Raw genomic sequence first — 23,102 nt, forward strand, 5'->3', positions numbered from 1 at the left:
AGCTCCTCTGTCTGGCCAGTCCATGGGTCAGGATGTTTATAAGCCAATCTGCTGAGAGGGGCCGAGTGATCCATGAGCATGACGAGCACTGCAGGTACCAGGGCCAGGGGTTCACTCTATCCAGCTGTACTGATCAAACACCCACCAAGAGAAACACCCTGGAGAGTGCGCCTCTTGCTGAGAAGTACAATGGGCCTTCATTCATTAGGCATGGTTGCAACTCAGCATAGTTCTACCAGGGATAGCTATAGTTCTGGGCTCTCTACGGCCATTCCCTCTTAGAGTCGGTAATTCTGAAAAGTCCTGAAAACCTTTTAGTATATGTGCTGCAAAAGCGAGCATGAGGCCTGAAAACATACAGCGTTACTTGTAGTGGCAAGAGACAAGTATATAGACTCAAAGACAATGTTATACAGCTATACTTACTATGTATTTAACACTTACTCTCCACCAGGCACTGTTCTAAAAACTTTACCTATATTAAATCATGTAATCCACATAACAATACTGTGAAGCAGGAAATATTATTATCCACATTTTACAGATAAGAAATGTGGCATAGAGAGAAGTTCGCCACCTTTCCAAGTCACACAGCTAGGAAGTGGTAGAACCAGGATGCAAGACCCATCAGTATGATTGAGCTTTCAGTCTTTACACTGTGTAGCACGTGCTGTCATCAGCTTGTTTGTGGAAGGTCCACTCATAGGGGCCCTTATGCTGCCCCTGTGTAAATGGTGGTAACCCTCAAAGGGGCAACCCCTCCCCTCATCCAAACCATGCTCAGGCATGAACACCCTCCATTCATAACATTGAAGTTAAACTAATCTTGTCTTTTATATTTAAAATAAGTCTTTTTATTTAGAGAGTAGTGTATATCAATTCCCTACTAACGATGATTAAAGATTAGAGTAAGAGACAGGCTGACAAAAGGTTGCATAGGTTCCTATGTAAAGTCAACTATTTTCAGTAGTTTCTTGATGAAACTTAGATTTTTCCTCTTTACCCTCCTAAGATGCACTCCCTCATATCTAGGGTACTTACAATCACCAAGCCTTGGAGGCCGTACTTTTAAGTCACTGGTTCTCATCAAAGGCTGTACATTAGAATCACCTAGGAAGTGTTAACAAAAATAAGCTGCCTAGGGTTGCCCCAGAAATTCTGACTTTTTTGGATTTTGAGGGACCTGAGCATAGACATTTTCTAAAAGCCGTCAGGTGATTCTACTGTAGAAGTCAACTTGAGAATAACTGCTCCAATAGTTACTGTTCTCTCCGGCCAAGCTTTGTTGTAAAACTGCACTGAAATGAGCTGTTGCGCTCTGAAGCCTCAAGTGTGGTCCAGCCGCCAGATGCGTGGGCGACGTGTCAGGCGCCAACCAAGACGTAAGAATCTGCGTTGTAATAAGGTCCCTGTGTAATTCATATCCATATTAAAGTTTGAGAAGCACTGCCATAAGTGAATAGTGGTATAATCTCAAATGAGATCCAAAGGTAATGTTCTACTGGGTGTATGGGCCTGAAACCCAGGTGAGAGCTGCCTTGCCTCTCTGGCATGGCTAGTCGAACCACCCCCGAGAAGTATGGCGCCCCACCTAGCAGCAGCATTCTCTCCATGGTAACCCCCCCAATAAGGACAAGCTTTGGATTTTTCTAATCCTCCTTGTTTTACATCTTCTCCTGCCAAATCACGTCCACATTTTCTCCTTCCCATTTGTGAGTTCTTGATATATATCAAACATATTTCTTAACAGTTGCTTTAACAGTTGAATCTGCTACAGAGCTATCTATCCCACTGTTCCTTCTGAGTATATGTGTTTTTACCAATAAGACAGTACAAGCCTTTAAAAAAAAGAGGGGAAATGTCCCCCACTCAATCCATATGTATGTAATCTAGCATAAGACAAGCGTACAGTAGATCTATTTATATGAAGAGAATAGCAACAACTTATAAATGTAAGCATATGGTTCAGTAGTTATAACTATTAGATTATTAAATGAATAATGTGTAGGTAACTCATGATAATACAATCATCTGAAATCATTGTTTACTTCAGACACATGAGATAGGAATAAATATCTTTTTTACAGGACTTCACTTTATATTTCCTCAAATTTGCAGAACAGCTTATATAGCTTTTCAGTTTTCACCATAGACATCGCTTAAGAAATGCTTTTTCATCACCAAAAATAATGAACCAGAAAAGAGAGCTACAGTACCATAAAATCTAATGGTATTCCGTAGGCTTACTGAAACCCCGTGATTTTGCAGGCTCGCAAGTGCTTTTCACCTGCTAATTTAACCTTTGAAAATCAGTGTCTCTATTTTAAAGCAGGACATTTCAGCCTAAAACTACCACTTAGCTCCAGGAAGCTTTCTTGGTTGTATCTGAACTTTTCATAAAGATAAGTCTTTAACTGAAAGGGAAAAAAAAAGGCTTTTTCTCCTATTGTCACTTTTGATATAGCAAGGAAAACAATTTACAAGAACACCTTAAAACAAATCGTCTAAAACTGCTGTGGAAATGCTGGGAAAGAATCCAGACATTCTCTTCTTTCATCCATACTCTGGTCTACGTTGACTGTTACTCAAGGATAGTGTTTACCCTGAAACCTGTTGATCAGGAAATCGAATGTGTACTTAAGTATGAAAAATGAGGCTATTCTCCCCCCAAGGTACTGCTGAAACTATAAAAGGATCATTAAGCATTTAAAATGCAAATAAGAGGGCAGCCTTTGTTTGTGTATCTAACTTAACTTGCTTAATTAAACTGCCATAATGAAAGCTTTTCAGTACAGCTGTCTTCCATGATACAGGAAGAATAAAAAATATCATCAAATTTAGACATGAAATATCCAACACGTGTTTTCTGTTCAATCTTATGAATTACCATGACTGAAACTCCATATGGATACATAATTCTTCTTTTCATTGGTTGAAAGCTGGGCCCAAGATTTCTCTTCCTTTGATGTCCAAATTAGCAGATATGTAGAGTTTTCTAAGGTTAGTTACCTTAATATAGGAAAAGCTGTGGGAATAAAAATTGCCAAGGTCTTGGGGTTAAGGAAGAGGTGATGCCATAGACAGAAGCTCTATGAATATTAATTTGAAGATTGTTAATTATATTGTTCCATTGGAAAGACTTGGGGCATATTCTCATGCCTGCTGAAGGCTCATTTATAAAATTTTCTTAAAGTGAGAAAGCCCAGTTTGGAAATGTGTATTTTCTGGTTTGATCTTACTGAGTCATGGGAAACTTCTAGTCTTTGGTCCTTTAGCATGCTGTCAGGTTGAAACAAAGTATGTCTCAAAGACCATTGTTTTACTCTTTAAGATTCTGACTTTCAGGGACCTCCCTCTATTCACTTCATCTATGAATTCATTCCTCAATTTCCAAAACACTGGTTAATAATAATAGCTATTAGTGTTTGAGTCCCTAAGGCAGGTCCATAAGTAGCATTTTACACACACTCTCTTTTAATCTTTTTCACAACCAAAGTAGATAAAGAATCCCAAGGAAAGGGAGGTTAATTTAACCAAGTTTCTATAGCTAGACGTTCAAATCCAGACTTTTGCTATTTCATATATGTGCTGTTGACTACTATGCTATATTGCTTCCTGGTAATCTCCGTCTTAGAAAATGTCAGCAGAATCTTGTCATAATATAATAATATTGGCAACCCACGAAAAATTGTAGGAGTCTTATCCACCTTGGACCTTTAGCGAGGCATTTAGTGGCTGTATGGTGTTTCTACATGTGAAACAGAAGTATAGATGAATTTCACTTTTTTTGTGACCATAAGTTCAGGTGACCATTAGCCATATACCACTTTCTTGGGTATCTTTACATACTGATACTCAGTTTATCTTTTCTGAGCATTATGCTACCATTACTGGATCTAGAGTTTAGTTTAGCTCCACGTTTCCTTCTAGAAACCCTTTCATTTCTCCTTTGTGAGCCAGTCTTTTTACGGTCTCTTGTTTGACTTCTTTGAGGTATCTGTTCTTTGGCTACCTATTACCAGATGGGCTTTGAGCAAACTAGTCCTTTTGCAAGGAATTGCCACACTACCTTTAACCTCTGACTTGTACGGCTCTTGCAAAATTTATTTGGAATTAAAAGACACATAGACCGATTATAGAGATCCTCTCTACTTCCTTTTGGCCTGAGTCAGAGAGCTGAGGCTGGAGTTTAGTAGGCCCTGTGCAGACCAAGCAGAAAACTCTGCCTGAAAAGGTGCCGGAATTGATGGGTTGAGGTATCTTAATCCATTTTAAAATGTCAGCTAAGCCAAGAAGAATATGGAGGAGGAAGAGGGAAAGGACAATCAGAGTTGTCTATGTATTGGCACTTTAAGATCCTTAGATCCTTTTCATTTGAGATCCAAAAGGAAAACCAGCACATTTCTCGACCCAGGCATGGTGATCAGACTTCCTTATACATGCATGTCAAAGGAATAATAAAACAACTTCAGTTCACCTTGTGTGTGTGTGTGTGTGCGCGCGCTCACATGCATGTTTGCATCAATAGCACCCATTTGATGAGGTGTCTCCTGTCACACACTCACCAGTTACTGCTGTTCACCTGGAAGCAGCCTGGCCACTGAGCTGTCATCGTGCTTCAACATAGAGTTTAGACTTGTAGTGTTAAGCAGAATTGTCTTTGTTTCTAATGTGATCAACAAGCATTCATATATAGTCTTCCCTGTACAGGAGATAGTTCTGCTTTCTTGTTGCTTAATCTCTGATCCTTTCTATTTTTTATTGCCATAAAAATTTCCCAATTAGAAACATGCTAGCTCTTCTCTTTATGGAACTTATTACTCAGTAGCATGCACTGTTTTGACAAAGTTGTGCCACTAACCCCATTCAGATAGGAAAGAGAAGGTAAGTAAGTGCACTGTTCAACAAAGTGAAGGTCATACATACTTTGCAAAGCTAAGCAAATTTCTATTGTGGAAGCTTCTCTAAAATGTATCACTTTGGCCAATATTGAATATCTGCTACATTCCAGTATACTACTTCATATTTAATAATAATGGGTTTAACCTAGTACTGTTATTTATCAGTCTACTAACTCGATGATATAAAACTTTTATTGCTACGTATGGCTTGCAGACTTGTATTTTTGTTTTGTTTTATTTTGTTCTTTTTCCTTCTGCTGTTGGGGTTTGTTTCGCTTCACTAACAATCTCTGTTTTTGCTCTCAGTTGTGTTTAGCATGCCGTAAAGCTGGATGTCCACAAATGCATGAAATGATCAAAATGTCCATTACGAAACTCCTCACTGCCCTGTGTCTTCGTGTGTTCCCTGGCGATCAGGGACCTGTGGCTTTTCACAAGGTATTTGATTTGGTCCTTTGAGCCTCTGTCAGAGGAGCAGGACTGAGGCTTTTCAAGTATCAATTCTACACTACGAAAGCAAAGGGCATGGGAGGTACAAGTGACACTGGAGATGCAAAAAGAAGAAATGGAGGAGCTCTTTCCCAGAAACTCAGCCTGCATTTGGACGTGGTATTCTGTTAGCTTCTCAATTCCATGTGCTCATTTTAGCACTGCCCCAAAGTAGAAAAAGAAAAACATTCACAAAGTGAAAGATCATTGGCCTTTAATACAGTGGTCAGATTTATCATGGAAACGCTCATTCTGTGAACCATACCATTTTACCAATTTATTATTATTGCTTTAGAAGATGTGAAGATAACTGGAAAGCTTTTCTTTCTGGGTACCTAAAGATAGCTGTATTGTCAGATTCATGCTCATTTTTATATTTAAAAAGATACCCTTTTGTTACATGCAGTATTTATACTCCCAACTTTGGTAGAATGAGCTTCTTAGATGAATCCTTTTTAAAAAAAAAAAAAAAAAAGACTAAACATGCTTACCTTGTCCCTTTATAAAATGCCTCCTGCAATATGTCATTTCCACTGTTACACCTCTAAACAATAAAAGTGGTACTGATATTAAATGTCAGATAGATTTGGTATTTGGGAAGCCGTTGCCTGTATATAGTACTATATGTGTTACTTAAAATCTGGCTCCTCCTATGTGCCCTCTTTCATGGGTCTACAGTGACTGATGTAATTTTTTAAGGAAGGTTTTATAGTGGGTATGGCTCTTGGTATTCAACAGAATTGTGTTTATATTAACGTGTGTAGTTCAGCTCTCAAAAGAGCTACTCTTTCATCTTTAATTCTTCTAAGACTTCAAATTCCTTGTTAAATTTGAACTTGGGGATCTGAAAGATCAGCTGTTATACAGATTTGGGAGAATGTAAGATTTAAAGAAAACTTAAGTTCTGAGGTATAGACAGCACTAGAGTGCCTAATTACACTGTAGAGAATTTGGTTTCATCAAAGTGAAACACCTCACTCATTTAGATATATTTTCAAGACTTTTAAACCATTTTATCACATGCAAAAGTAAAGGTCTTTCAGGATTAAAACTCCTTTTTTTCTAAGTATGTTTAAATTGTATCTTCAAGTACATTACAAATCCATGATCATTTGCAAAAATGATTTTAAGGTTAACATGCCCTAAATGGTAGTTTGAAAAATAAATATTTTGAAACTTGCTCTTATTTTTTTCACTTAAAATGAATTAATCTAAGCCAACTTCCAAACACATTTTTGAGGGTTAAGTGCTCATTTGGAATATTAAGCATTCAACAGGAGATACATTAAACTGTTAGAAAATATTTACTTTTACTTAGCTAATTGTACCAAAAAGCTTATAGAGAGACCTGGCAGAAAACTCTAGCTTAAGCAGTAGCAGCAACAAAGGTTAACGTTTAATCGCTCTCCCACCTCAGTTATCAATCATAAAATTAAATTTGCCTTTTAGGTGAGAACCCAGTATTTTCATTGTAGATAATCTTGGAGTTATTCCTAGAAAAATAATTTAGGTACATTAAATTCCTTCTTTTTCTTTTTGTGGGTCTAAATATGCTTGGTAAAATGGAAAGGATAAACACTTTATGGAGAGAAAAAAAGTGGGCAAATTTAAAGTATGAATTTATTGTTACGCCCATCCCTACATCTGACGGAGGAACTAGAGGCAATAAAATCTGAAAAGTCATGACATTTATCACCACCCTCTTCAAATGTAGGATTTTTTTTTTTCAAATTGGAATCTCTCTATGCTGCAGCCAGAAGAGCTTTCTGGGGTTCAACTGGACATTCAGACTCATAAAACCGAAGTAGGCCACAACTGACATTATACTCCCTTAGCAGGATATGACACAGGGGACAGACGCAGGACAATGGCAGACATTTGTCTTTCACAGGCGTCCTCACAGCAATCTAGAGGCTAGTCTCTGGCTCTCAGACATCCGCTTGGGAGCAAGATGAGAGCCACCTCAGAGGTGGGTGCAGTCACCTTGGCTTAGGAACCCCATGTTCCAACTGCAGTTGACCCTTGAATCATATGGGAATTAGGGGCACTGCCCACTCACACAATTAAAAATTCACGTGTAACTTTCACTCCCCCCAAACTTAACTACTAACAGCCTACTGTTGACTGGAAGCCTTACCAAGCACATAAACAGTCAATTAACACATATTTTGTATATGTATTATAGACTATATTCTTACAATAAAGTAGAGAAAATAATATATTATTAAGAAATATCATAAGAGAGAAAATACATTCATAGTACTGTACTGTATTTATCCATACCGGAAGTTTGGAAAAAAATCCACGTTTAAGTGGACCCAGGCTGTTCAAGCCCATGTTGTTCAAGGGTCAACTATGTATAGGAACCAGTATTTCTGCAATTCCATGAGCACAGCGTGCAGAGTTCTCTCCAAGGACATGGTCAGTGACAATAGTCACCCAGGGAAGCCCAAACCTGTGATTTCCTACCAGGATTTTATAGTCAATTCACAGTTTTCCCAATTCAGATGCACCTTCGTAATCCAGGGACATTTTAGCATAAGCCACGGTGCCTAGTAACACAGCTGACGTCCACCTTTATCAAGTTTCCAGCAGAACACAGCAAGACAGAGTTAATCCAAGGTCAAACTTGTTTATAGAACAGGAGAAAGGGTTTCATTAATGCTTTGCCCACACTTCATAACTCAGGAGTTAATAAATCTGTTCCTATTTTGCTGTCGAGAGAGCTTTTCTCATTAATTCCCAGCCACCAAAGTTCATTCTAGATATAATTACTTGGCATATCTGAAAATCACTAAGTAGTATTCTCCTATGATGCTCAGAAGAATAAGCTCCTAAGAGTGATAATCTTTTTGGAAATTTCAAGCTTGAAAACAAATGTTTAACAAGTTCCCAGGGAGTTTAAATATTTGTAGAACCCATTGATAACTAGTCCTAAATCAGGCTGACTTTCTCTTTAAGAGGGGTTTAATATCCTCTCCACGTAATTCCAAAGCATGTTGGTAATGAACTGATATCTACAGAGCGTGTATGTTGCTCTTATTTCTTTACCAGGTGTGCATTGAGACATACATATGTAGCTGTCACCAGCGTAGTATAAACACTGCTGTGCGGGCAACTCTCAGTCAGATGCTGAGTGACTTGACTTTACAGTTACGTCAAAGGCAGGAGAATACGGTGAGCCTTGCGGTATCCACATTTCCTCAGAGTCTTGCCCATGTCTCTGTGTAACTGCATGCTGTGTGTCCCACATCCTACATGCCCTCCACCCCCACCCCTGCGCACCCCCACCCCTGCCAGGGCTGCTCCCTACCGAAACAATAGGAAGGGGTGGCTTGATTTGGAAGAACACTTACTTATATAAATTAAGCTCTTTGAATATGTGTTTGCTCGTTTCCCTCCAAAGCTTTGAGAGTTGTTTTCCCTTACTGTTTCTGTCATGTTTTTAGTCATTATTTTAAAATTCACTTTTTAAAAATCATTTTTTTTAAACTTGTCAGGTTGAAAATTTTTATATTAACGTATTGTGATGTATTAACAAAGACCAGAAGTAAATACAAAATTAATAGCAGTTAATTACATGCTTTGAGGTTTGGCATATGTGTTTCTCTTTGTTAACTAAAAGGTTGTGGCAGAAGTTCTCCTTAACCTGAGGAAAGCTGGATTTGTCTTCTTTCTGTCATCAAAGCCTACTGGAGCTTTTTGCTCTAAACTTGAACAGATTGTCTAAAATGAACGACCCTGGGGACAAAAGTAAATGTAATTGGCTTCTTGTACATTATCATCTGCAAATGGTAATGAGGAAATGGTTTCTCTTCAAAATTGGTGTTTTTTAAAAAATCTACCTCTGTAATAATTCAGTTGAAAATTCTTTTAAAGTCTGCAAGAAGTACTCTGAAATGAACACTTCATTAGTTATTGTTTTAGAATACAGAATCTCAATGGCAGTCTGAAATTTTTCAGAAATAGATTTTACAGAAATTAAGATTTCGTGTTTAACTTCAAATACTTCTAATGTTTAACTTCAATTATCTAATTTTCAGAAAGTCCTGGAGTTAAGTGGAACCTTTGAGATTATCTGGTTAAGTTCTTTTATTGCTCAGAAAACAAATGAGGAAGATGAAACTCAGAGGGATAAAATTGAAATCTAAAATTAATGAGATTATCAGTGAAAGAGCCAGAACTAAACCCCTGGTCTCCTAACTGACTCCCAGGCTAAGTTATTAATATGAGCTCTGGCAGCCAGTGTTGAAAAAAGCAACACTAATCAGGAAGAACAAATACTGATTTTTTTTCTTTTGTGTTTGCTGTATCCAAAGCCCAACTTTCTATTGAAAAAGTAATGGTTTTAATTTGAGATATTTTTATTATATTAGCTTACTCTTTGTTAAAATTATTTCATTTATGCTAGCATTTTTAATATGGCGGTATAACAATATTCGTTTAAAAGAAATTCAAATCTAAAAATAGAGAACATATTAAAAGAAAAAAGTATTTTTAATGGAAATAAACCTAAGATGTCAAGAATCCTTGTATAAACCTAGTCATATTCCATCCTGGCTAAATGACAATATGATGAGATACTATAATAGTAATAATATCTTAATGTTTGAAGATGAAACATTTAAATAAAACTTTGAAGTTTCAAAGTGATTTCCATTATATTAGTCATTTAATCCTATTTTTTAAATTTTAAGTAGGAGAGTGGTAGGTGTCAATAAAAATGACTCAGCCTTTTAGCTCATGTTGTTCTTTTGTAAGAAGGGTAACAAGGTATAGTTGCAGAAGTCTAGGTAAAACTGAAGGATCATCTATCCTTGTCCTGTATACTATGTGCTAAGCAGCCTTCTGGTCCTGTTCATCAGTGACAATCTATTTGGACTCACCTCAACTGGAGGCAAGATCCCAAATTAGGTAGAAAATTAGCAGTTACTATTATTTCCTTTCCGTTACTCATATGGTCCCTAACGATAGCTCCATGTCCCAGAAAAACACTATTCTCAGTATAATATTTGGAGCATTTGTGACGTCTACTAGAGAGAGACATAAGTTTTGCCACCTAAGAATGGTTATTTTTAAAAAGCTATTAAAGAGGAATGGTCCATAGGAATGGGAGGTTCCCTCTAAGGAGTGAGTGTGTGTGTGTGTGTGTGTGTGTGTGTGTGTGTGTGTGTGTTCCCATGGGACACTTAGCATTACCTGGGGAAGATGTGTGTGGTGTGTAGCATGGCCAATCAGTTGGAAGACCTTACAGGCTATCTCAGAATTAGGAAGACTTACATACAATGGAAAGAAGATAAATCTAGAATGCAAAAGCATTAGCCTGAAATGTATCTTTAACTTCATGTCTATTCCCACTTCACCCCTACTCCCAGTACAATTTATGCAACTTGATTTTCTATGCTTCAAAAACCTGAGTTACTATTCAAGCTTTATTATTGAATTATTTAAATGACAAAAGCCATTGTTAAATTGTGATTTACTCATTTCCAAAAGAAAAAATGCTATATGTACATATTGAGGGGTGGGTAGGTGTTGGTGGTTCTCCTGTCCTTAAAACTGATTCAGCTGTGTTTCCTCCAGAAAATGTTGTTCTAAACTTGTATTTAGCCGTGTGTTGAGCTGTAGACACTGACATAGCATTTCACAAAGAATGCCGCCATGGAAGCAGCTGAGCTTGCAAACTGATGAACAGAGAATGGTAAAAATAATGTGCCTATAACGAGTGTAGAAAAACAAGAACAGTACCATGGGATGATTCATGAGGTGTGATAAAAAAATACAGTGGAATGTTTAAATTTAAAAAAAAATTATGACAGTAAAAGACACAGTGCCATTAGCACCCCTCAAAATACTCCCTGTCGTTTTGAACACACTTCTCCCATCGTTCATGCCACTTTCTGAAGCAGTTCTGGAAGTCCTCTTTCATGAGTGTCTTTAGTTGCACTGTCATGGCTGCCTTGATGTCCTGAATTAATCAAAAACATTTACCTTTCATGGTCATTTTGACTTTGGGGAAGAGCCAGAAGTTGCACAATGCCAGATTGGGTGCATAAAGTGGATGGGGACACACCATGACATTTTTATTTGACAGAAATTGCCATACCAGAAGCGATATGTGACAGGGAACATTGTCATGATGGAGGTTGTAACCATTTGCCCATTTCATGTTAAAGCATTGTTCGTGATCCATGCTTTACAGCACACTTTAAAACACACCTTCTCTCAAGCATAGTTCACACCCAACTGACAGCCCCAAACAAATTGAAACTTGTCACACACTGTTACTAGGGTTCAATATGCTGCTTCAGGTATTGAAGATCCCTGCCTTCCAGCTGGATGGCACTCAGCAGCAGCATTCACCATATTCTTTGATCACACCTCGTGTATATCTGATAGTTGATTAGCATGAAAATGCCCTCTTGTTACTTCCCATGCTAAGAGGAAGTGAGACGGAAGAGCCTCCTTCCTATTCTCTGCTCAGGAGTCACTGAATTCTCCCTGTAGTGGGAAGTAAGTCTAACTATTAGAAAATATCTTTCCCTTCCCGTTCTTTCTTCTCTCAGCGTTATTTCTCTACCTTGAGTGTTCTGGAGGTACCAAGCAACCACCTCGAGTGCTGGGTCTGGTCAGACAGTTGAAAGTTAATATGCTTCCTATGCTCCCCATAGGAAGCTGGTGCTTCTGACCAGCAGTCATCTCTGGACCTGTATTTTGAAGTCCAGAAACCTGATCCTTTTACGACTAAGAGTTTGTATTCATTAGGTGCCAGTCAGAGTGTAGTCTGTGACCTGGGACAAGGGTTAACTCACATGTTTAGGTACGTATTGCCCCAAGTCATAGCTCAGCACCCTGGAATCAGAAACTACACCACGAGGCCTAAACTCCTGGGAAGATGGTGGACTCTTGAATTAATTATTTTTGGAACTGATAAACTCAGTTCCAGATACCATATAGTCTTTTCATAAATACCATGAGTAATGAAACTCTATCAAGATCTGGAGGGTGAGCTAAGGTGAGTTATCTGAGCTTCAAACACTCAGAATGACATTTTGTTTCCTAGAATTTTCCATTGTCTTTAAGAGTCAGGAATTTTCTTGCCTGAATCTCCTAATTGTCCTGTGTGTGTCTCTCTTGCTAGATAATTGAAAACCCGGATGTCCCACAGGAACTCAGGAATCAAGGTATTGGATTTGACTTTTGCTAGTTCAGTTTAAAAAGTGGGTAGAAGAATGCCTCCTGGGGGGCATGGTGTTGGGGCTGTAGAGACGAGTAAGTGCTCTCAGCGTAGTTCACCGCTTTCCTTGGAGCTTCTGCTCAGCTTCACCTTAACCAGCTGTTGTCTTCCTTCTGTTCCTATGCTCTTTACACCAGCCACACCTATTCCTGTTCCAACAGTGCTAGGGAAATTAACTCCTTATAGATGTTCCTGTTGGAGGCAGTTTGGGTTTTTTTTGTTTGTTTTTTTTTGGTTACTTCATTCTTCATGAAGTCAGGTTTATCAATTGTTAAAATGAGAATTGGATAGAAGGTTGCAGAAACCTGATTGATATAAAGTGCTGTGACACCCAAAATATGTTTATGAAGCACGAACTTTTTGATATGAAAAATGAGTCATCTCCCAGGGAATCTTGAAGAAGGACAGAAATCAAGGTAAGGAACTTTGATTCTGACCCACAGGAAAAGAAAAAATAGAGGTCCACGTATAATTGAAAAGCAGTTTGACTTTTTTTAAATAATGGTAGTATTGTTTTCTGAAAGAGGTATGGGAAATTCAAATTATCTGGTTAAAAAATTGAAATGTAAGTTTTTCAGATTTTATTCAGTAATTTAAAAAATAATGGAAAAATCTGCTTTTCTTTGATTTTTTTTCCAGTTAATAATATGGAAACGGCTGGAGTAGAGAAAAGATGAAAAAGTGGGAAAGAAAGGGAGAGAAGGAAGCAGCTAAACAGCTACAATTAGGAGAAAATGAGTAAATGAAAGAAATGACAAAGAGAAATACTTTATTTCCTAAAGCATTGCTTGCGTGTGATATTTTAGTCACATCTTGCTACGTTTTTGGGCTGTGGGCCAGAAAGTTCTGTAGCTTCTTTTCTCCTTATGAAGCTCCCAATGATTTGTCCCAACATTTTCCTTCTGTCTTTTCCTCTTTTAGCAGTTGCAGTTCCCATAAAATCTTCACTTTAATATAGAATGATTTTATAAACCAGAGGGAGGTCAAAGTCATCTTGGTCAAAGATACGTCTTTGAAAAACATATGTTAGTAAAAAAGAATGGGTGGACTCATTTGAAATTTATCTAAAATTGACTTTGAGGGCGACATATGGGTTTTATTTATTTGAAACTATGTTTTATCATTGTACATTACCATTTCTCAATTTTTTTCCTGCATTTAAGATCAGAAATTCTTAGAATCAGCCATTTGTCTTTCCCCTGCCCTCTTCCAAGTGTACTTTTATTTTTTTACACTTTTTAATTTACTTTTATTTATCTTACGCTCTTGCCATTTTTTCTCCATCTTCCTTGACTTCATGGTCATTTACTCATTTATACATCATCAAATACTTAGCCACATTTGTATAGATCTTTATAGGTTTTTATTATTTAGAAAAAAACAAATGCTTCTACTTATTACTTCGCTGGGCCCAAAATTCTGTGAAATTGGTGTTATTTATCTCATTTTGCCAAAGGGAAAACAGAAGTTTACCCAAACTCATGGGATTAGCAAGTTGTGGACCAGTACTTGAACAGATTCCAAATTTCAGCCTTTTTCCAGTACACTCCAATGCTTCCGTGGGAGTGTTGTTGTTGCTTTCTGAGCACGAACATGTTTGGAGGGAACTTTTCATTTTTCCTGAATTTGCTGTTGCTCCAGTAAAACTATGTGCCTTAAGGATACTGGACAAATAGTTAAAGAGGGTATAGATGGTGACCAAGTTGTTCTGCCCTATTTCTCTAGTTTCCTAGTTTGAACAGCCCACCTTTCTTCCATGCTGCCATATTTTATTTATGTGGGATACAGCTCAAGTCTGTTCAGAATACCCAGAAAATCAAGAGGTCAGAATAAGGGACACATATATAGTCTACTGGCCTAAATATTGAGAAAATCATTGCCAATTGTGTTGTTTCTTAAACTAACCAAAGTTCCTTTCATTAAGTGTGAAACAATCTATTATTTTCTTTCTGAACTATCTTTTGAGTGTTTTACTTTAGAAAGGAATTATTATATTTAATTCCTTTCTGTGATCATTGTGGTGGCCTGAGGAAGGCTCAGCATCTGAAAATCATCTTTCCAGTCCTAACGACATCGCAAATGGAGGATGGGAAGGACTGTTGAGGGAGCGTCCAGTGCCACCTGCCCATGTCTAATGCCTGTAACCTCCTCTGTTTGAAGGGTTGACAGTAGAGGCCCTCTGTGATGACCTTGTCTCTGTGCTTACCGTTCTGTGTGAGAAACTACAAGCTACCATCAAGTAAGTGCCTTCAACACTGGTGCCCTCAGTCGCCAGTGGTGTATTTCTGAAGTACCTTTTGACTTAAAATTGCAGAGTATAGGGACAATGGTTCCTCCTATTGGTTTTCGCCTGTCAGTCGAAGAAATATGTTCATTGACCTTGGGCAAGCCCACATTACCCAGTATCATTACTGAAGGATATAATTTTCTGATGGTAAAACAATACCTTGCAAATAAGAGTTAGTCCCTCAAGCATGGAGCTCAGTGGAAATCATGTTGACTAAGAGCTAGTGGATGAGGACTCATCCTAACCCAGACATGTCCCAGCTGTGTGACTCTTAACTGAGTCTTCTCACGAACTATCGCACCTTCCTCCTCTGTTGAATGGCAGACTTGGACTGTGTGGTCTTTTTCTATTTCTTCTAACATTCTCTGAGCCTCTGAGCTCACATGCATATCATTAAAAAGAACACGTTACTCTGACTTTTATATGCTAGTCATTTTTTGCGTGCCACTTTAATCAGTGATATTAGTTCATTTAGGTGATGTCACTGCTCCAACTCTCTATGCAATAAGTTAATAAGATAACTTATGCATCTATCATAAAGCCAAATGATAAAAGGGCCAGACTCTCCAAGATGAGATGAAAAGTCTCTTCCAGCTACATATGTAGTTCGTTGCAAAATTCTGCAACACAATAGGATTCTGAAGGTCTCTTTGAGTTATAAAAGACACCTTCCATTATTGTTTACTGGTAACTAGAACATTTGATAGTTCAGAAAACTTTTATTTGTAGAATTTTATATGCTGTAATCAGCTGGGAGAAGTAGTCTAGTTACAAATGGGAATGAGGTCTCTCACATTGCTGAGAATATTCCAGAAAGTTGTTTTTGTTGTTGTTAGGTTTTGTTGTTATTTTTTTCTATAAACTCAGGATTGTTTTCAAGCTAAGCTTAGAATTACTCTTAAAAGTTGTTGCCAAGTGGCTTCTATATTAGTTTATCCATTGTTCCTCTAGGTCACCTACATATTTTGACCAAATTAAGCTCTGCTCCCATCAGGCATTTAAAAAATGAAGAGACCTATTTAATGTGTAGGGAGTATAAACCAAAAAGAAATTGCACGTAACTTCCCCATCTCCCAGCCTCATGCTGCTCCCACCCCGGGGCCCTAGACAGGCCTCAGGTCTAGGCATCATTTTCCCTCAGGAGGGATGTGTCTAACAGCAGATCGGATATAAATGGCTCCTCCTTTCCTCTGCTCAGGTCCCCATCTTTTCTGACCATGGAGGTTGGAGCAGTAGGGCTAGGACTCCGATTGCTATCCCAACCTCAGGGCTCTAATACCAACGACAATGACCCACCTAGGGGGTCCCCGTGCGACCTGCTTTTCTTGAGACAGTCCAGGTTATGCCTGTCGTGTATGATTGTAATCACCCTCCTTCACTCAGTGTCCTGGCTCGGATAAGTATTCACTCTATCCATCCATAACCAGGGTTTAGGTCTCTTCTAGTGCCGACTCCTGCCCACCCCTGCCCAGTTCCTCTCCGTCAGAGCGGAGCCAGCTGTTATATCAGAGCTGGAATATGTTTCTCATTGGCTTGTTTTCTCCTAGGATATAATCATGTGTGCTGTCAATCACTCTTGTCCACAACATTATTTTTGTTGGATTAGTTGCATAAAACCCGTTATAGACTTTGGGCAAAGATCTCAACCACCCTAAGCTTATGTATCCTATAAAAGAATATATTTTAATATAATAATGTTTTATATAATATAATATTAGTAATAAAAATATATTGAATTTTTGTAAGGATCAAATGAGATAATTCACTTAAAAGACCAAATTCACTTAAAAGACCAATAGCCAAAGATCACCATGAACACCTGAAGGTAACAGACAGACTTGTTATAGTGAAGGAGTCTGTACACTATGGAGAGCCCTGGGGCATCCAGTAAAAGAATGTTAGGGGGGGTCGTTATAGGATTTGAGCCTGGTGTAGGTGATGCAGGGTGGGTGAAAGAAGTGAGGATTTGACCAAGGATTGGGTTCTCTCAGAAAATGGAGACAATCCTAGCATCAGGCATCTTAGTTTTTGTTTAGCCAATGGAGGAACAGATCGGAAATAGAGTTATTGGCGAAGCAGCAGGAGCCATTCTCAGGGGAGGATGATATTTAGTCATTTTTGTGGTTGTACAGAACTTTGTTTTAAATCTCTGTTCAGATGGGATTGTTGATTGGCTCTCATCTTGTTCCATCACCATTGTGGAGGGTCCTTTTTTGGTAGTAACATTCTGTGAAATGGTTTATGTTCACCGGTAGGACACCACAGCTAGCTGACAGCTTAGGTACTTAGCAGCTGTCAAGGCGGCTTCTTCTCCCCCTCTCCCCACCCCCGCCATCCCCTCAGATCTTAGCATTATTAAGGAATAAAGCAAAGACCACCAAACCTCTGAAAAATATAAAGACTATGTTTACTATTTTGCAGGCAAGGGAAAACCAATAAGCGAAACATTTGTGTGTGTGTGTGTGTGTGAGTAGTTTACTAGGGAAAACTCAAAGTTTTTAAGTCCTAGGAAAGTTGGGGAGCGCATGGTAGTTATGCCATTAATAATTAAAAACTAGCCGTCAGGATAAGTCAGAATGAGTCTATAGGTCTATAAATGATAGGTTTACAATGTACCATTGTTTTAAACCTTTGTTGTTTTAAATGATTGGTCGGGGAAGAGTCTTCAGCTAGGTCCAGTAGGGCTTTAAGTTCATGGTTCTTTAAAACCTGGATGATTCTCTCATCAGCTACAGGGACCCCCCCCCCCCGACCCCATCTGTAGAGTGACCATGTGACCTGGTTTACCTGGGACTGTCCAAGGTTATGCCTGTTGTAATTATGATAGACATTCATCTATCTATTGATATCTATTGATATCTTCTAAGAAGTACTGTTATAAGTGGAACTTTTTAACTGCACAGTGCCTAGCATATAATAACAATTTGATATGTATTAGCTCTAAAATGGTTTGTTTACTTTCAGAATTGTTAGTGCTAATTCTAGTTTATGATGCAGTTAGGAACATTGAGCTTCTTACATAAGAAATTTGACTAGATTGTTAGGAAAATACATTGCATAAACATTCATTGCAAATGTGCACAAATACAGATTAGAAACTAAAGGTTACGGATTTCTATCAGTTACTAAAAAAAATGAAAACGTTTCTGAATCATATGACTTGAGAGTACGCTTTAATTGGGGAAAATAACTCGTGTGTGATATGTATATGTTTTTCTAGTATTTCTCATTGAACATTGGATTAAAGATACTTTAGGGATATTGTTATATACAGCTTAATAGTTTTTATAGGATTCTTATCGTCTTGCTTGGTTTTTCAGTGCAGTTCTCCGATCGTAATTCTGCCTCTGGATACTGTTCACCTTATTTGAATGTGGTCTTTCCCATCACAATTCCATTACCCTAAGTTGGGGGTTCTATTGCTAAAGAGACTGGGGGTGCAGCATGCTTAGTATAGTTAAACAGGAGATCTTTAAGTCCATCTAGTCAGATAGTACTGTGCTCTTGGCTGCTCTCACTCTGGTGGCTCTGTTAATTCTCCTTGTTACATTTTCACACCTTTTACAATTTCTTCTGATTTTATTACCTTAACTTCTTTTATTTCTGTTAGTTAAACTTGATACCTCTCCTACCTTCTAAATATCTTCTTCCTCTGAAATCACACCATCGTCAGTACCTTCCCTCAACAACCATTTCCAAAATCAAGGCTCAAATACCTCATAGGGGTTTAGCTCTGTAAGGATGTATATTCATGATATGTTCAGTCTCTCAGGAGGATCCAGAAAATGCATTCAGGTACTCAGAATAACTTAGATGCCCGGAAGATATGGTATTAATAGACCTCTGTATTTAGGCAACTTGAGTCACATAATGCTGTTTAAATCCAAGAATTTTTAGAAGGATAATTGGACTTAGAGAGATATTTTTATTCATTCTCTACCTATTGGTCTCCCACTGCCCTCTCCCCACTTCCCTTGCCTCTGAGCACAGAATGTCAGAGAGGAAACTACACCAAAGCGTCTTAGAATCAATGAGGCAAAGCTAAGTGTTTATATCGTGTGTTCCATGCCACTGCTTACACAATTACTTCACTCCCTGCCTCCTTATTCTAACTAACTTCCAGCTGTTTCTAAGAGAAGCAAAGTCAAAATGGCTAACGATAAAACAAAATTCTAAGAACTCCACAGATCCCAAACATGCTGCCCGATTGCCTGCACAGTTGCCTTGCTAGTATGGGCAGCTGCTGAGCCCCTCACAGTCCACTGGTCCACTCATGAGAGTTGTTCTCCAGGGATCATGTGCCGGGGAAGAAGTTCAGAGATGAGCAGCAAGTGAGACCAGCAGGTACTCAATCTGCCAGCCATGAAATGCTCAAACAAAAGACGAGGCACAGTGACTCACAAAGTTTGTAGATTTTTCCCTAGTGTGTTTTGAAAGTGTTGCCTGGTTTCTAGGCCCTTTCTGCCTGTGCATCCCACATGTTTGTCTGTCTACAGTCAGACAAGTATGAAACACACACTGTGCACATGCATACGTGTGTCTAGTGAGAGGCAGTGTGGAAGGTGCTTAGATTTCAAACAGCTCCTCTAATGACATGACTCATGTAAGGCCGCGAGCATCCGTTTTTTTCCAGACTGCTGCAACCCACAGAAGCTGCCACATTCCATCTCCAAGGAGACTCCTGGGCCAGTTACCTTGGCAATGCATTCTCCCTGTCATTGAGTCTGATGCTTTGACTGTTCATAGCTTTTCTATGGGTTTATTTCCAGTGATTCCAGAAATTAAGAATTGTTACTGTCCATGGTTGTTTTAGTTTTGTGATGCTAGATTGACAGTTTTAGAGATGAAAGGGCATTTTTGAATTGGGGCACTTAATAATTATTTTTCTTAATGAGTCAAGTGATTGGTCAGAAAGACTAGCCTGGGATTGTAGCAAAGGCAGTCGTTTCAGAACGGATTTTTCAAAATGTGGCTTATAATTGATATTGTGGCTCTTCTATTTTGCCTTCTCCAGTCTGTTCGTTTCTACAGCATCCAGAATGATCGTTCTGAAATATAAATCTGCTCATGTCGCTCTTGGACTTGCAGAATCAAGTCCTTACAAGACCCTTCCTGATCTGGCCCCTGCCCACCTCTGCAGCCCCACCTCCTGCTGGTGACATCCCCACACTCTGTGCTCCAACCACACACCATCCCCCCACCCATGCTCTGCACACACACCCTCCCCAAAGCCTCCGTGCAAGGCTCCTACTTGAACTTTAGGTTTCTACTGAGATGCCATTTCCTTTGGAAAGTCTTTCTGGACCTTTCTGAGGAAGGTTAGATGCCACTGCTATATGCTTCATAGAACCTTGTGTTAAATTATTCATTTATAGCACTTCCTACACAGTGTCTTATGTAGTTGTTTATCTCTCTAGTCCCATGAGAATAAAGACTGTGCTGATTTCAGTCAGGAACTGTGTCTTGTTTAAAGTGTAGGGAAGCCCGTGGCGGTTAGAGGTTAGAAACGTAAAGTCCTTACCTGGCCCAAGAGTGGCTAATTATGTCTTGCCTTTCTTACTCTTCCTCCAGCTACCATCTTCCTCTTGGCAAAATAATTTTTGTGGAGACTCAGCCTTTACCCATCTCTCCTTCCACCCTCAGAGATGTTATAGAGCACATCTAAATAGAAGTGGAATTCCCTTTTTCAAAATAATGGCATTGTTTTTGTCATTGTGCAGTGCTGTCTGAACAAGGGAGAGTGTTGTAGAGTATGAGTCAGCAAATTTTTTCAATAAAGGGCCACATACTGTTTCTGTCCCCTGTTCATTTCGATTTGTTGTTGGTTGTTGTTTGTTTGTTTTAAAACCCTTTAAAAATGTAAAAATCTTTATTAGTTCACAGGCCATGGGTAGGATTTTGCCTTCAGGCTGTCGCTTGCCAACCGGTTTTAGAGCTTAATGTCAATTTTACAGAGTCATGTCACCAAGGTATTTAACATAGCACTTAAATGAGGGGACCCCAGCCCCCTGTCTTATGATCCTTTGTCTTACAACTACACAGCCTTTCTCAGTTTGGCAGTTGTGTGGATGGAACCGTCTGGACTTTGGGACAGTCTAGTATTTTCTTCCTTCCTGTCTCCTTAAGTTTCTAGTCTGCCTGTCACTGGCCCTTCCTCTCCCTTTCACCCCCTTCTCCTGGGAGTTATTTAAACTGTTAGGGACACTAAGCTTCCTTTTGGCATTTATTTACTTTAGGAGAAAAGAGACACGACCAAAAATTAATTTTAAAAGCAAGTTTCTCCTTTACCTGAATATTTCCTTTCCATATATGATTTCTGAATGAATTCTCTTAAAAGTATTTATTATATGTGTCCTTGAACATAAATTCTTCCATACTCCTATCTGTCACTTGTCACCCACCTGGATTTTAATACTTTCTGGTGGTTAGGCAGAAATCTTCTGGCTATAAGAATGTGTACCCCATAAAGTTGTCTGTGTTTTTAATCTGGCTCTATTGGCTAATCCCATAATAGTAATTATGAAAAAAAAAAAATTTGCACATTGAAAAACCCTTTTGTCTTCAAAAATAAGAAAAGTCAAAGGCAAGTTAGTAAAGCAGTGACCATTTAAAAGGTAATATAGTAACTGGTGTTTTGGAAGGTTTAGACAATTGAACATATTAAGAATTAACATTTCTGGAATAAATTGTGGAATTCAGTTAGGAATAACATATCAATATTTGTTCATTAATGGTAGCAAATGTGCTATACTAATGTAAGATGTTAATAACAGGATAAACCACATGTAAAGGTGGGTAAAATGTGGTATCTTTGTTCCATGCTCAGGTTTCCCGTAAATCTAAAATTGTTCTGAAAACTCAACTTCATTAATTTAAAAAAAACAAAAAGTCACCCTAACCACTATATTAGTTTGCTCAGGCTATTGTAACAAAATACCACAAACTGGATGGCTTAAAAAATGGAAATGTAGTGCCTCACAGTTCTGGAGGCTGGAAGTCTACGGTCATGGAATCGGTGGAGTTGGTTCCTTCTCAGGGCGGAGGGAAGGATGTATCCAAGCCTCCCCCTTGGATTGTAGACGGCCACCTTCTCCCTGTGTGCCTTCACAGTATCTTCCCTCTGTGTGTCTCTGTCCACATTTCCCCATTTGATAAGAACACCAGTCATATCGGATTGGAACCCACCCTCTTGACCCCACTTGAATTCAATTTCCTGTGTAAAGACCCTATCTCCAAATAAGGTCACATTCTGAGGTACCGGGGGCTAAGACTTCCCTAATCCCTTCACCAGGAATTTGGTGGGGGGGAGGGGAGCAACAATTCAGCCCACAACACTAACAATCCCCCCCCTCCCCCCGCCAAAATGAACACTTCTGCAATGCCTGTTTTTCCAAGTGATTTCCACACATCCCCTCTGTAATGGTGCCTTTATTTTGTATGCGTTTGTGAACTGGTCTCGTTCTTCTGCAGTGACAATCAGCAGCTGCAGCTGCTGTACCTGGAGTGCATTCTGTCCGTGCTCAGCAGTTCCTCCTCCTCCATGCACCTGCACAGAGGCTTCACCGACCTGATCTGGTGAGCGCTCGTCCTCATGCCCGCGATGCCAGTCCCTCCTTCTAGCTGTGTCCTTGGGTCCCTTCCCACAGCATCCATGGGCTACCAGTGGTTTCATCCGTGTGTGAATGTTTTAGAGGGTGAGAAAGGTGAAGGCATTAGGCAGTACAAATTGGTGGTCACAAAACAGTCACAGGGATGTGAAATACAGTACGGGGAATAGAGTCAATAATATTGTAAGAACTATGTATGGTGCCAGGTGGGTACTAGACTTACGGGACGATCTCTTCATAGATTGTATAAATGTCTAACCACTGAGCCATACACCTGAAACTAATATAAAATAATATTGAATGTCAACTGTTCCATATATATATATATATATATATATATGTATATATATATATGCACACACACATACACACACACACACATATGTACATATACATATACATATATATATATTCACAGGATGTGAACAGCATAGGGAATATAGTCAATGGTATTATAATAGCTATGTATGTTAGATGGGTAGACTTGCTGGGGTTATCACTTTTGGGATGTGTAAATGTCTAATCACTGTGTTGTTTTGTACTCGTACACCTGAAAGTAATAATAAAAAACAAATGTTTTA

The 23,102-nt window shown here is 38.8% G+C and overlaps 1 protein-coding gene across 2 annotated transcripts in view; it reads left to right on the forward strand.

Annotated features, from left to right (window-relative positions):
* ARFGEF3 (ARFGEF family member 3) overlaps window positions 1-23,102 on the forward strand; it is a 154,098-nt gene that overhangs the window by 59,921 nt on the left and 71,075 nt on the right. Inside the window, exons 6-9 of one of the 2 annotated variants that reach the window (XM_033099357.1) lie at window positions 8,445-8,567; window positions 12,532-12,574; window positions 14,788-14,866; window positions 22,385-22,489. In XM_033099357.1, the coding sequence (XP_032955248.1) occupies window positions 8,445-8,567; window positions 12,532-12,574; window positions 14,788-14,866; window positions 22,385-22,489 (350 nt within the window). The remainder of the gene's footprint in view (window positions 1-8,444; window positions 8,568-12,531; window positions 12,575-14,787; window positions 14,867-22,384; window positions 22,490-23,102) is intronic. The other variant, XM_033099360.1, reaches the window with a different exon arrangement.

This window comes from Rhinolophus ferrumequinum, chromosome 3, assembly GCF_004115265.2.
Source record: "Rhinolophus ferrumequinum isolate MPI-CBG mRhiFer1 chromosome 3, mRhiFer1_v1.p, whole genome shotgun sequence".
NCBI classification, from domain to species: Eukaryota; Metazoa; Chordata; class Mammalia; order Chiroptera; family Rhinolophidae; genus Rhinolophus; species Rhinolophus ferrumequinum.